Source organism: Terrapene carolina, unplaced genomic scaffold (assembly GCF_002925995.2).
Source record: "Terrapene carolina triunguis isolate 2854851 unplaced genomic scaffold, T_m_triunguis-2.0 Scaffold838, whole genome shotgun sequence".
NCBI lineage: Eukaryota > Metazoa > Chordata > Testudines > Emydidae > Terrapene > Terrapene triunguis.
Genome location: NW_020665189.1, coordinates 11,735,653 through 11,750,021, shown reverse-complemented (window position 1 = coordinate 11,750,021; position 14,369 = coordinate 11,735,653). Strand labels below are relative to the sequence as shown.

General features: G+C 40.5%; 1 protein-coding gene across 1 annotated transcript in view; it reads right to left on the bottom strand.

The window, feature by feature from the left end:
• The window catches only part of SLIT3 (slit guidance ligand 3), a 760,437-nt gene that overhangs the window by 40,434 nt on the left and 705,634 nt on the right, over nucleotides 1-14,369 (bottom strand). Inside the window, exons 31-32 of the mRNA XM_026660830.2 lie at nucleotides 11,878-12,118; nucleotides 8,193-8,323 (exon numbers count right to left, since the gene is read on the bottom strand). Of these exons, the coding sequence (XP_026516615.1) occupies nucleotides 8,193-8,323; nucleotides 11,878-12,118 (372 nt within the window). The remainder of the gene's footprint in view (nucleotides 1-8,192; nucleotides 8,324-11,877; nucleotides 12,119-14,369) is intronic.

Here is a 14,369-nt window from a genome sequence, read left to right as displayed (position 1 = left end):
CTGTGGTATGTTTTCATCCTCCCAGATGTTGATGATCACGCTGTGGAACGCTGCTAGTGCTGCTGGACCTGCTGCTTTGTATATCTCTGCTGGTATCCCATCTTTTCCAGGAGCTTTCCCTGGACTCATCTGGCTAACAGCTTTCTTAATCTCATCTATAGTGGGCGGAAAGTCAAGATCTGTCAGAGCACGTTGTGGAATTTCATTGAGGACAATATTATTCACAGTTGATGGTCTATTGAGAAGGTTGCTAAAGTGTTCTCGCCATCTTTCGTTGATGCCATCTTTATCTTTAATCAGCGTTGTGTTGTCTAATGAGAGCAATGGGGTGGTCCTTGGTTTAGAAGGTCCATAGACAGTCTTAATAGCACTGAAGAACATCTTTAAGTTGTGCTCAATTTCTTTGGCTTTGCTCTCCCACCAGTTATCTTGTATCTGACGGAGGTCTTTCTGTGTTTTGCTCTGAAGGTACTTGAAATGGTCCTGCTTAGAGACTGAGGAGGGGTCATTCTGCCATTCGACAAAGGCTTTTCTGTTTACTTCCAGTGCTGAGCATATTTCTTCTTGGTTCTCATCAAACCAATCCTGATGTGTTCTTTTCTTTGGTCCAAGAGATGTTATTGCTGTGTCAGTCACTATCTGCTTGAACTGGTCCCACTTTTCGGTTACAGTGCCGATCAGTTGTCCGTGGGATGTCAGTTTGTCATCAAGGCTCTTCTGGAATTTGTTGAAACATTGAGCATCCTTCAGTTTGGCTATATTGAAAGCAGGTCGCACATGCTTAGGGTGTTTGTGCCGAGAAGAAATGATGTAGAGTTGAAGAGACCAAGTACATGTATTGAAATAACTCAACAAAAAATTCTAGAACACTCTTATGCTTTGGGTGTTAATCATCTACTAGTGGGTGGAGAGCTTAGAAAGTTATTTTCTCTATAAGCAGTTTTATTGCATTATAGGGGTCTTTGCACCTTCCGATGAAGTATATAGTATTGGCCATTGTTGACAACAGAACATTTTATTGTGGACCAATGATCTTTTAGGACATTTAGAAAACAACTGGCTCCAACATGCAGACCATGGTTCCAACATGCAGAAAGAGAACTACTTGAAAGCTGGTCTAATATCAATTTGCTTTTACTTGTGCTCACTGGGTGTCAGAAAACTTTGCTCTGCTCTGTCATATTTTAAGTGTCAAGTTCTCAAATCATTTTCTTCTCATTGGATAAGGATTTAAGGACCTGATCCTGGAAAGTAGAAACCCTGCAACTGCCACTGTAATCAACAGAGTTACAGGTACTCAGCATCCCTCAGGATTTAACCCTACCTACTCACCACTGATTCAGCCTATTACAACATCCGCCTTCCATTTGCTTTGTTTATTAAGTGCCTATATACACACCACCTCTTAATTCTTCTTTTGACCAATACTGCTGAACACCTGATTCAGGTACAGGAGAAGGCCTTGCAAACCCCATTACATTTTGACTATTGTCCACTGCTTAGAAGCAGTTTTATTGTTTTATTGTATGGCAGCTGCACAGGGTGTTGTAGTTTTCTCCTTTTTACAACACCATGACACAATATTGTAGAGCAATTTGCAAACTAGAGTGTGGCTAATGCTAACTTACGACTTAGAACAGTGATACTGACCTTCTTTGTAATGTGTTTGGAGAGCTACTGATGTAAAGTGCTATATAAGAAATAGATATTGTTGTTATAAAGTCAATGGTACTGGTTTACCTGAGGTTGGAAATAAACCTATAAAACATTAGCGTAGAGCATCTGGATTTGGTTTCTAGAGGTTAATATTGTTCCTAGACACTTCATTATTATGTACTGAGTGCAGGACAGATAGCTAAGATGTAAAAAAAAACCAATATCTTTTAAGCATATATTCTCATCACAGATACTTGAGGGAATAACATATAAAACATCCATTAATGCCAACAGGATTTTGCCTATATAAATCCAAATGAATCCTGAAGGATGAAACTATACCCTCAAAGCATTCAGAAGCAGACTGTTCCTGAATAACACAAAATCAAGTATTTGATTCCTAAGCCTGAATTCATCCATCCTTTGCCTTGGCTCATGCAAGATGTATAAGTACATTTGAATTTTACAACATTTACTGTGCAGGTCAGAGATTAATGCCAGTTGCTTTCATTATATTTGATGCAAAATCTCTAAGGGGGACCTGAAAAAATGAAAGTGTGGTAGAGAGAACAAAATGAATTGCAAATACTCATAACTGTTAAGGACCTGCTGATGTCTCATGGAAATCTCTGAAAACAGTCTATTTGGAGACCGTTCAGCAGCATCAAATAGAGATCCCAGTGGGGATCAACACAGCAAAAGCTGTAGGGGATAAAGGTATTGGAATAAAAAGGACCAGTCGTACAGACAGTCAGCTTCTGCAATCAGACTTCTGGTGAATATTATATTTGACAAACTCTAATAATTATTCTAATGATAATTAATGCTTTTGCACTCCTATAGCACTTTTCTTATGTGGAGCTCAATGCATTAAAGAAGTAAGGCTCAACTCTCTGGGGGGCAGGGAAGTCATATTACCCTTTACTGATGAACAGTTGGAGGTACAGAGATATAAGGGGAATATCCTGTCTCCCTTTCCCTGCCTGCTGGAGGTTTTTACATACAGGGGAACTGTTGCGGTTCCACTGCTTGAGGAAGGATTTGAGGAGCCTGCGCAGGGAGCCAGCACCCACTGCACACTACGGAACCCAGCTCTGCAGGGGTTGACAGTTACCTATCACACGCTTTGGAGTATGATTGACAGTGGATAGGGATAGATGGGTTGAGATCTGGTGGACCTCATGCCCTTCTGCCCCATCAACCATTGCGCTCTGTAAAAAGGTTCAACAATAGGCACAGAGTAACACTCGAGCACTTTGAGGGCCCTTCTCTGGGCATGAGAGAATCCATTTCTGTTCTGCAGCCTTGTGGAGGAAGAAATCCTGTCTCTGAGAGATCCCCAGCACCTAATCCAATTACTTGAGATGTGTACTATGAACAGAATTTACACCTGTGTCCTTCGCAAGGTCACATAGAAAGCATGTGGCAGAACCAAGAAAAAAAACCTCAACTATTCTGACTTCAGGTCTTGTGCTTTAACTATAAGAACAGCCATGCTTCCTATACATATACTAATCAGATCACAACATTTTTTTTGTAGACTATTTAATGGCATTTTATGTAATGTCTATATTTTATGCAGTAGACACTAGCTGAACATTCTTCTAAATTTTGCAAAGAACTCTGGCATTATTTGGGATTAGAGACTGAAAGAGAAACAGTCAATATGGTAAGCAGAATTAATACTAATAATTTACATTTCTACATTTTTATTGCTGCCAGGAAATTTGCATGAAAATACATTCTATGTTTCTTAGGAGATCACTGACTTCTGCTTCTCATTCTTCACCTGAAGTGACAGTCTGGTTGCAACATGACAGTTACCGTGGAGAGCATTACATTATCAGATTATTGGCCAAAGTCTGATCTCACTCAGAGCCGTTAAATAAGGAATAATTCCATTGAATTCACTGAAGTTCACATCAGTGTAAATAAAGAAGCAGAGAATAAGGTCATGTTCTGGATCAAGAACATAACAGAAATAGAAGATAGCTGAAATTAGGAAGCTCTTTACTCTAGAAGACAAATGCATGAAGTAAATCTAATGGCTTGAAGTTGGATTTAGAAAGTGGCATCTTAGTTCCAATTTGGAGTTTTAACCACTGGACCAGCTCAGCAGGAGGAAGTAGTAAGTTCATCATCACTTGGAGTTTTTCAACTGAGACTGGTTATCCTTCTAAAAGATACGTTCTAGTTTAACCACTCATTATTGGGTTCGATAGTGTTCAGTAATATAGTAGGGAAGAGTAATTCTCCCCACTGCAGAAATTACAGGGTGAAAAGTCTATGGCGTATGTTATTATTATTGGTGCAATCTGGCTTTAAAAACGAGAATGCTCACAAAACAGAATTTTGTTTTCCTACATATATCCTCAGGAATAATTAAAGTGATGAGAGGAAACAATGAATAGCAATGCCTCTGTACAGAGTGGATCCTTTGTAAAATGTTTACCATGAGGTTCAGGTTGTCTTTAATTTGCAATTCAAAAGTAATCCTCACCCATAATAGGGCAGTAGGATGTTCTCTTAAAGGCCAATTTTAATCTAGAGTTTTTCATACATTAACTTCCATCTCCTTCCAGCTTGGTGATAAATGGCAATATACTTTGTATAATCTCATACAATGGATATTTGCTGATTTCTACCTGACTTTATGGCTAGTACTCAAGAAAACATTAATTCAAACTTTGACTTTTCCATCCAAGTCATAATGCAGGAGTGGAGAAATTTAAAGTAGGTCCAGAACGAACAGCCAATTCGTCTTTTCCTAACTAACTTTGCATAACAATTCTACTTAAACAAATGCACTGAAGGGAGCAAGTAAGATCCTGCAATGTGTTTCCCCTAACCCAACCAGAGACTACAAAAACAAAGCAACACACCCAACAGGCAGTATAAGCTACTTTCACCTGGCCTGCTAGCAAGCCACTATCATTTTGCTTCACCATGCTTGATTAATCCTCCAGGGTAACAGCCCTAAAGAAGCCTGTCATCTCAAAACTCCAAAGCAGGTGAGGTGAAGTTCAAAGTTATAGATACAGATTTTCCTTTTCTTAAAAATACCATTTGAGGAATACAACATGTTACTGGCACTATACTAACAAGAGGGGAAATAAATCTGACAGAACCCAGCATGCATTCCTCATCCATCTTTCTAGCACTCCTTACACCATCATTAGCTTGCGGGGATGGTTTAATAATCCAAAGCCCAAGTTTAAAATACACTGAAACAGCAGGTTCAAAGCCAGGGAGGGTCAACTGAGCCCATTATAATCAGATAAACTGAGATCATTCCAGGCAGTTTGCCATGCAAGGGTCTTTAGGATGAGATTTTAAAAAGAACAATGTGTGAACATTGTGGATCACTTGGCATTTGAGACAAGTCAAAGAAAAGTTTTTGAAAAACACTAAGTTAGAAAGCCAAAACAACATCTTATCTCCCCCGGAGATTAACTATATTAGTCACTCATTATGTTTATTTCATTGCTATTCAACAGTTTTAAGTCCACTGTGCCACGTTCACTCGACTATGCAGACTATGGCTCAGAATCACCAATGATGGAAAGACTGCTAGTGGGCCTGTCATGAACCATCCACAGCCAGGACAGCCCCAAAGGTCACAGAATAGCACAGGGGCTGGCACAATGGAAAGAAGGTGATCTACATCTTCTCTGCAGCCTCAACTGATGAAGAGCCTACTGAAGAGCCCCTGCTTGAATGTAAAGCCTCCCTCTCTCCCAGCAGACACTTCTGAAGGACAGTGGTGAAAACACTGCTTATCCTTGCCTGCGGGTATATTCCCCTTGGGGTGCAACAGCTCTTGGTGGTGCTGGTGGACTAAATCTGGCCCAAAAGATTTGAAAGAGTTCCTCAAAGCCAGGCAGTATATATCTAATGTGAGCCTAGGAGTGTTCAATCACTTTACATAACCCATTTGACCACATTAGACATGGGAGTAGCAAGGAGATTTCACCTCTGTATATGGCACTGGTGAGCCCGATACTACAGTACTATGGGCAATTCTGGTGCCCACATTCTTAAAAGATTATTAAAAAGTTGGAGCTGGAGAAAATGCCTCACAGTGAGAGATTTAAAGACCTCAATCTGTTTAGCTTGTCAAAATGGAGATTGAGAGGTGACTTGATTACAGCGTACAAATACATCCACAGGAAGAAAGTACCAGGTACTAACAGGTTCTTTAATATGCAGAGAAAGTCATAACGTAAACCTATGGCTGGAAGTGGAAGTCAGACAAATTCCCACTGAAAACAAGGCTTACATTTTTAACAGTGAGGGTGATTAACCATTGGAACAAACTACAAGGGAAGTGGTTGATTCTCCATCTCTTGCTATCTTCAAAATGCCTTTCTGGAAGTTATGTTTTAGCCTAACACAAGTTATGCATTAGTCCTACCCAAGTTACTGGGGCTCAATACAGGGATAACTGGATGAAATGTAATTGCCTGTGATATATAGAAGGTCAAACTAGATGATCTAATGGTCCCCTCTGACCTTAAACTCCATGAATCTATGGAGACAAGCAGGTTTCTCTCCCTTCCCCCGTCCTTAAGGAAAACAAGTTTTTAAATTCATTTAGAAGTCTCTTTTTGACATTCTATAGCTGCAGTTTTTCTCAATCAGCCTAATCTTTTCCCATCGAGCTTCATGCTAATCCCATTCTGCTATACTCCTTAAACTAATAAAAGATTAGGGTGACATTTCAGAAAGGGCATCGCATTAAGCAGCAGCTTTCCCATCTCAACAGATCACACGGTGCAAAACGTAGTGAACAGGCCATTAATCTTATGGTAACGAGGTGTCTTTCTGAATGGAGACCTCCTCCTTGATCAATACGAAGGGCACAGGAATAATGAGGACACTGATGCTTGCCATCTCTAGCAACTTTGCCAGAAGGTGGCGGATCCATAAAGCACACTGATGTCAGAAACAGCTCCTGTCACTGCACCATTCTGCCACTGACAATTGAGAGCAGGCTCCCACTAGGATCTGTCACCTGGTGTGCTGTCTGCAGATAATGAGCCTTCCCCTATGTTCTAATTAGTGGCATAAAACTGTTTAACAACTTTGGCTTTGCTCTAACATGGAATCAATTAGGATTAGCAGCTGAATAAAGAGTAAATTTTCATGCCTCTCTCACCAAGCCTGCATCACTGGTGAAAATCACTAACAAAACCCTTTGTTCCTTCCTAGGGTGGACAGAATAGCACAGACCTAATCACGGGCCTTCCTGTTCCAGTACAGGACCTGCTGATATCATTGCATTGCCTAATTAGTCTTTACACCACATGAATAGAAAGCAGCCTACTGATTTATTTTCGTTTGTTACATATATCTCAGCTCTCAAAAGGAAGAGACAGCAACTACAGACAAAGGCAATTATACGTCTGCCTTGTTTCTGGGGGACTAAAATCTCACATGAAATATTGAGAAAATCTTTAGGAAAAAAGTTTCAGCATCATCCTCTTTACCTGCATATAAACTGCATCTTTATAATTGCTGTGATAGGGCATTACCCCTTTAAGAGCAAGACAAGCTGGGTAACCTCACCAGCATATAAAATAAAGCCCTGATCCCTGCAATGACATCCATGCAGGCAGACCTTGGCACCTATCACTGAATTTAACAGGCTCTGTATGGGTAGAGGGGTATGACCATATGGAACAAGTCTGGCAGATCAGGGACTAGGTTAGCAGAGGGAAGTCAGTCTGGAGCAGGCTCTGGTGGAGGAAAGACTTGTGGGCACTGCTGTCAGGGTCCTAATAAAAGAAACCCACTTTGGATATGGCTTATATCCTTTTTGTCTTTGGTTCTCTCTCTGGTGGTTAATGAATTGAGATTTGCTCTTGTATCCCTTGGAGTGTTTGAAATTCCAAATTGCAGGCTTTTGGAATCCAGATGACTCTGTGTCACACTTGCCCTTCTGTTTAATTCCATTAGCTATGGTTTTTTAACCTTTTTATTTTGTTGTTGATGCAGGTATCAGTGCTTCTAAAAACAACTGCCCTGTAATAAAGTCAATCCCTTCCTGTCCCATTTTATCAATGGCAATACCACTGGCATTACATTCTATTGCTGTCTCTCTCAGGATTCTGAGATTACTGTAGATATCCAGAGGAGGAAATTGATTACAATGGACAGTTGCAAAGTCAGCATTTACCAAAAGCTACCACACTGTAATATCTGTGAAATCACAGTATTTTCTTTCTCTCAGAATAGGAAATAACTGCAATAACTCATATACAACTGGGAAGTAACTGATAATAAACACTGACTTCTTAGCAGAGGTTAATGCAACCACCCTAATTTTGCAGTCTGTGAAGACAAAAGATTCCCAGTTAACAAAACAGGCATATTGGATATTTGAGGGGAGGGAAATGCAATTCCAACCTGGGACAGATAAGTAAAAAATAAAAGAGCTTGTCACATACTCTGACAAAGATTTTTCATAGAAAGTCCCACCTCTCCATCTTTTGGGGAACAGTGCATCCTGTAATAGCTTAGGTGGAGGAACTTACCTGTACACTGTGGTGGGTGGAGAGGTCAGTGTGTCGTAGATGAGCCTCACATGTCCTTGGTACAACTCCAAAGCCAAAGGGTCATTGTCCCCTTTGTACAATAAGATGCCATTGTCTTTATCTGTTGCTACCTGTGAAACATCAACAGTTAGGTGAGGATGCTTGAGTTAATAAAAATGGAAACACTAAACCTGTATCATATGGAAGGATCCTATATTTAGACTAACAACTCTACTGACATTTTTAAAATCAGATACAACAAGAGCATTAGCAATGCAAATTCCCCCAAACTGCCTCAACCGTTGACCGTGAGCTGAGGGGCTAATTCCAAACCCATTCTATCCTTGGTGTCTCTTAAGACTGCCAACAAAGGTTTAGACTGTAATGGTGAGTTTTGCAAGGTGGACTCTAGGTATTGGACAGGAGCTGCTAAACTCATTTTATATAGGCTGTTCAGCTACCATTATGAGCTCTGGTCAGCAGAGTCAGGTCAATTCTGCAAATACTGTTCTGCTAAGAGCCATTCCCAATTTTAAAGTATTTACTTAGGCCCTTTGCAATTCATTCCCTGAACATTTGTGCAATGGAATTTTACTAGTGCAAATGCTCATGGGCTGTGAATTTTAAATCTTGCAGTTTCAAATGTTCATGGAAATTGAACTTAAAACCCAGTTGTGAAAACCTCACATCTCACTAGGGAATGTGATTAACCCCGATGTAGTGTCTTTGTGTGAATGAGCGAGTGACTGAGATGTCATTTAGCTGCTGGGCCTTGATACAAAAAAAGGACCTACCATAGCCACTAGCCCAATGTGCTTTCTTTAGTTCAAATGGTAGAGACCTGTATGCTAGGAGGTGAAGGGGCACGATTCTAATTTCAATCTTTCTCTCTTGAATCTCTAAGAGTGAATTGTGACTGTTTTTTGGCAGCACATGATTCATTTCACAATTCAAGCAACAGCTTGAATTAGGGATTTAGAAAGGCAAGGTACAGAGTAAATTAAGTTATCAAAATTGCAAACAAATAAACTTGAGACCATTTCAATCTGATCATGGACAGTCTGTGAACACAAAGAAAAACTAAAGTGTGCCTAATGGATTATACATTATAATTATTCACTCAACTCTAGTTATCACCAAGCCAGGCTGAGTTCAAACTGGTGATCCAGAGGGTCAGAGTATAAGAACCTTCCAGTCCCTCCTAGATTTCCATCTTTAGTGCCCTAAAAGATACCCAAAAGCCTAAACCCACAGGTGATGAATCCACCTTCCCATGAAGTGCCCCTAAAAGTGAGAGTAGAAAAAGTAGGACAAGAAATACTTTGAACAAAATCTGCCTCAGTTATTTTTGCAACAAATATTGCAAAGGTTTTTTTTTTTTTTTTTTTTTAGTAGCAGTTAAGTGGCAAAACTAAACAGTTAAATATTTTAATCTATTTTTATTTAAACAAACACTCTTCCTTGCCCCTTAGGAGAGCATGATTTTCATTCTTTTATGAGTATGTTTTCATAGGAAGCTCTCTTTAATTCCTTTTTAATGGCCACGGAGGTATCCCAACTTTACATTGTTGGCAATTAATTAGCAGAAGCAGAAACAATATTTAAACTGGAAAATAAGATTTGAGAACACCATCTGTGGGTGTTCTGTGTAACAAGCAGGCCTGGCCTCTGAGTTATTGCTGGGAGACATTTACTCCTTGTACATTTTACTTAAAGGGAAAATGTCAAGGGGTTCAAGCTCTGAACTTAGCCTCTGGTATAGTGGAGCCCTTGAGAATATCAGACTTTCTAGAGTCTTTGAGAGACTTTCCTATGATCTGAAATGAGAGAATTTGGAAAAAATAAAAAGGAGAAAGTAATCTGTCTACATGGAGTGAATTGCTCTCTCATATAAACTGAGTATACAAACTTGTTGGCCTCTGCATTATCTACATCGGGGTCGGCAACGTTCGGCACGCAGCTCGCCAGGGTAAGCACGGGAAGCGGCGCGGGCTGAGGGATGTGCTGGCCGCGGCTTCCCACCGCCCCCATTGGCCCGGGACGGCGAACCGCGGCAAGTGGGGGCCGCGATCGGCCAAACCTGCCGTGTCAGCAGTTAAATACACTGGCCCGGCCCGCTAGGGTGCTTACCCTGGCGAGCCGCGTGCCGAACGTTGCCGACCCCAATCTACATCATAATAAAGATTCGTTATTTTTTAAAAAGCAACTTACAAAGAAATGCTAAGCAAATCATGTAATGTTAACAAATTATTTATATTTTCAACTGGTTGAATCTTCAGGAGGTGAGGCCTTTGATAGAGAGGCAAAATTCCGATCTTATGATCCCAGATGGTTCCTTTAGTTTGAAATAAATTCACCTATGATAGAAGACATTAATCTAAACAGGTGGTGGTAATGTTGGGCCCAATACAAAACTTGTTAAAATTAGTGGAAAGAGTCCCATCAACTTCAGTTGCCTTGGGATCAGGCCCTTTTGTGGTTTTTGGCAACACCCTTCATGAATATTATTTGTAGATTTTTTTTTGTGGCAGACGTAGAAATTTACAATATTTTTTCAGTCAACAGAACAAACTTGGTAGAAACCATCTAAATAAGCCTTTGAAAAAATCAATTCTTAATCCTGAAATGTAGTCCCATCTTCAAAGTCTTTCCCACTGGTGTTTTGACTATGTTGAATTTACGCTCTCACAAGTAGTTCTGGAACATTACTTGCACCACCAGAAGCCATTTCCTTTCTAAACTGAGAAAATAAAGCAAAATGAAGGAAGACTAATGTGATAATCTCTCTTGCACACATATCCTCATTCATCACTTGAAATGCCATGCTTCTTTCATAGGGTGAGGCTGGGATAGTAGCAGTTCAGGTGCATAAGCAGTGGTATATGGAAGATATATATTATGTCACAGATTAATTTTATGTTTCTCTTTTCTCTTTATTACAAACTGTTACAAGGGGCAGATTTTTCCCTCTGTTACCGTAGGCCAATGGAAAAATAATTATAATTCAAATGACATAGGCATATTTTAAAATTGTATTTGTATGTCCAAATGACTTCCAAAAGACATGGATCTAATATTGGATTTAGTGGCTCCAATCCAAAGCATCTGTGACCCAGAAAATACAAACAAATACTGCAGGAGAGGCATGGTAACCATACTGTTTATTTTCCGTCGTCTTCTAAAACACATAACACAAAGCAAATTGATGTGATCTAAGTAGACATTTAACCAAAATCTACCCACTTTTGTCTAAGTGAACATGCACAGTAATGCCTGAGCAGTCTAATTTCTGGAAAAAGCCATTTCAAGAAGCATCTTTTTACAATGCTCTGCCCTACTATTAAACATTCACTGATGAAGGAACCTGTACATCAGCAGCCAGACTGGGAAATCTGAAGATACCATCCCTGTTTAAACTGCCAATACCACCTTGTTACGCAAGTCTCAGCAGATAACAGGGTGGAGAGGTTGGGGATCAAACCAGGGACGGGACTATCTCAGTCGCTGCATAATGTGACAGCACAGTTGCAGAGCAGCCACTGTCACCTGCCCAACACGGCCCCAACTGTCTGCCATTATGTAGGTCAATAAATGCACTTCCTCTGGGATGAAAAGCACTGAAAGGTTATCTCTTGGAAGGACACTGGGCTGACAGATGAGCCATTACCTCTTCTGTGCAACATACCTGGAGGGAGATGTTTGCCTGAGGACGGATTTTGGCCGATGGCAGCTCAACATAGGAATCCTTCCCAACAAAGTTGACGGTGATAAGTTTCTCGCACTTTTGGCCAGCGAAGCCAGCCAGGCAGCGGCAGACTGGTTCATGGTGTACTACAATGCACTGAGCCCCATTCTGGCATTCATAGTGGTCACAAGGGCTGGTCTGTAGCAGAACCATTGGTGGGGGATTTTCACAGAAGAGTCCGCTTTAAAGGGAAAAAAAAAAACCACCTGTAATTATCACAACCCTTTAGCACTCTGGCAGCATTTCCAGGATCTGAGATTCAAACACTGAAATTGTATTGTGACTCCCCAAGTCTAATAAACCACATAGCATTGTGATTCCTAGCTGCTCATGGATATTTGGAGGAGGCCTCTTCAAATTACATGCATGCAAATAGGGTATCATTAGGCAAGAGACTCAGCCAAAACTCCAGATCTGATTCTCACCTTCCCCTACACACACACACACACACACCTTTGAAACATTTCAGATTCAGACTTTGCAGCTTGAGCCTCTCTCTATTTTTACAACAGCAGCCATGAGGCCAAAGCCCTGCTTTTAAATGTTTTAAAAGGTCTACCTGTTTGCCTTACAGTAGGGCTATGTCTATACTGCAATCCGAGGTAGACATGGACAGATATATCCATGCTAGTATGGCTAAAAATAGTGGAAGAGGCTGTAGTGCAGGCTTCAGCATGCACTGGTGGTACAAGCAAGCTGAGGACCCTCGGTACGTACTCATGTTGCTAGCCCAACGCTTACACTGCTGTGTCTACAGTGCTATTTTTAGCTGCGCTAGTGTGGGTGAAGCTAGCATGGGTATGCCTACCTGAGCTGCAATCACACCCCAGACTGCAGTGTAGACATACTCTCTATGTATAAAGTGTAAAAAAAAAGAAGTGTGTGTGCTATCTCTAGCCATGTGAAACAATTTCTGAAACTTATCAAGACTAAGGCACTGACACCATGTTATTTGCTGGGCAGTTTCCTAATGATGCTGCTTCTAGCAGCCACAGGAACATCAGATCCCTCTTAGGTGAGCTTCTGGTTATGTTAAAGGACTGAAAAAGTTCTGAGGACAGTAAGGTCTGCAATAGTTAGAGGTGGCTGAAAACAGGAATGTCATATCTGAGCACTCATGAAAGCTGAGGTGGGGAGAGGGATATTCTGATCCAGATCCATACTTTGTGTCTGACTTTTATGTGTCTAATAGGCCAAATCTGTGCATCAAAACCATGCATACACACAAGAACTTTGGATCTGACCTGGCCTTTGAGGCTTGGGCCCACATCTACAACCACTGCTATGGTTCAATTTCCTGTGTTGTTTCCCTGACTTCATTATGTCTGGAATTTGTTCCAAACTATTTGCTTTCTCCAACAATGATGAAACTTCATTGAAATATCAAAAACAATATTGTGGGGGTGGCGGGGAGGGAAGGGAGAGTGTAAAAAAATTGCAGTGATCTTACAATGTAATTCTACTTGACAAACTAAACAGTAAAAAGCAGATTGAACATTTCTACCCAGTATGCCCACTATGCTCATACCATCCATGAGCACTGCTAGGCTGCCACATTAAGCAGATAGTTTGTTAATCCCACTGAGACGCTCAAGCAGAAAAGCACATCAATGCACCTGCTGTATGCCCTGAAGTTCCTAATTACAATAGCTTTCCAAAACCAACAAAACCTTTGTGCTAATGAATACAGCATAAAGTTCTGTGATCACTTGGAACCACTGGAGCTTGTGAATAACAAATGAAATGATGAAAAATCTTTGCTCAGTGCACAGAGAATGCAAACAGAACTTTGCTGTTATACATGCTCAGTGCTCAGAGATGCTTCACGTTCCAACCATGGTATCAATGTCCTTTTTGATAAGAGTTATGGAAGACATATGCATACACACAAAATGTTAGAATGCCCAGTACAGTTCTGGAGAATTAAAAGTCAACCTATCCTGCTGAATAACAGTTCTTATTAAAAAAACAAAACAAAACAAAACTCCCTTCCTGTAAGGAGATGAAACCTCCAGGCTCCAGGACTATATATAGAAAGGATCCCCAACTAAAGTTAGAATACAATCTTAATCCCTTTACCAAGCAGTACTACTAGGAGTGCAATGGTTGTTAGCAAATAGGACAGCTGTTATGTATTCCGTAGAAACTCCAGCTTAGCCATGAACTTACTTTTGTTGAGGTAGAAGTTGTAAAGAAAACTTGGGTTACGGAATCTTCTACTCTTCACTGTTGATTTCCTCATGGGTAATTTACCAGAGAAAGGAAATACCGTATATACTCGTTCATAAGTCAAATATTTTTGGTAAAAAAGTGACACATCAAAGAGCGGGGGTCGGCTTATAAACGAGTCTACACCAAAATTTGATGATTTTGAACTCTATGGAATCATTGAATTGAATATCTAATACAGGGATCGGCAACCTTTGGCACGC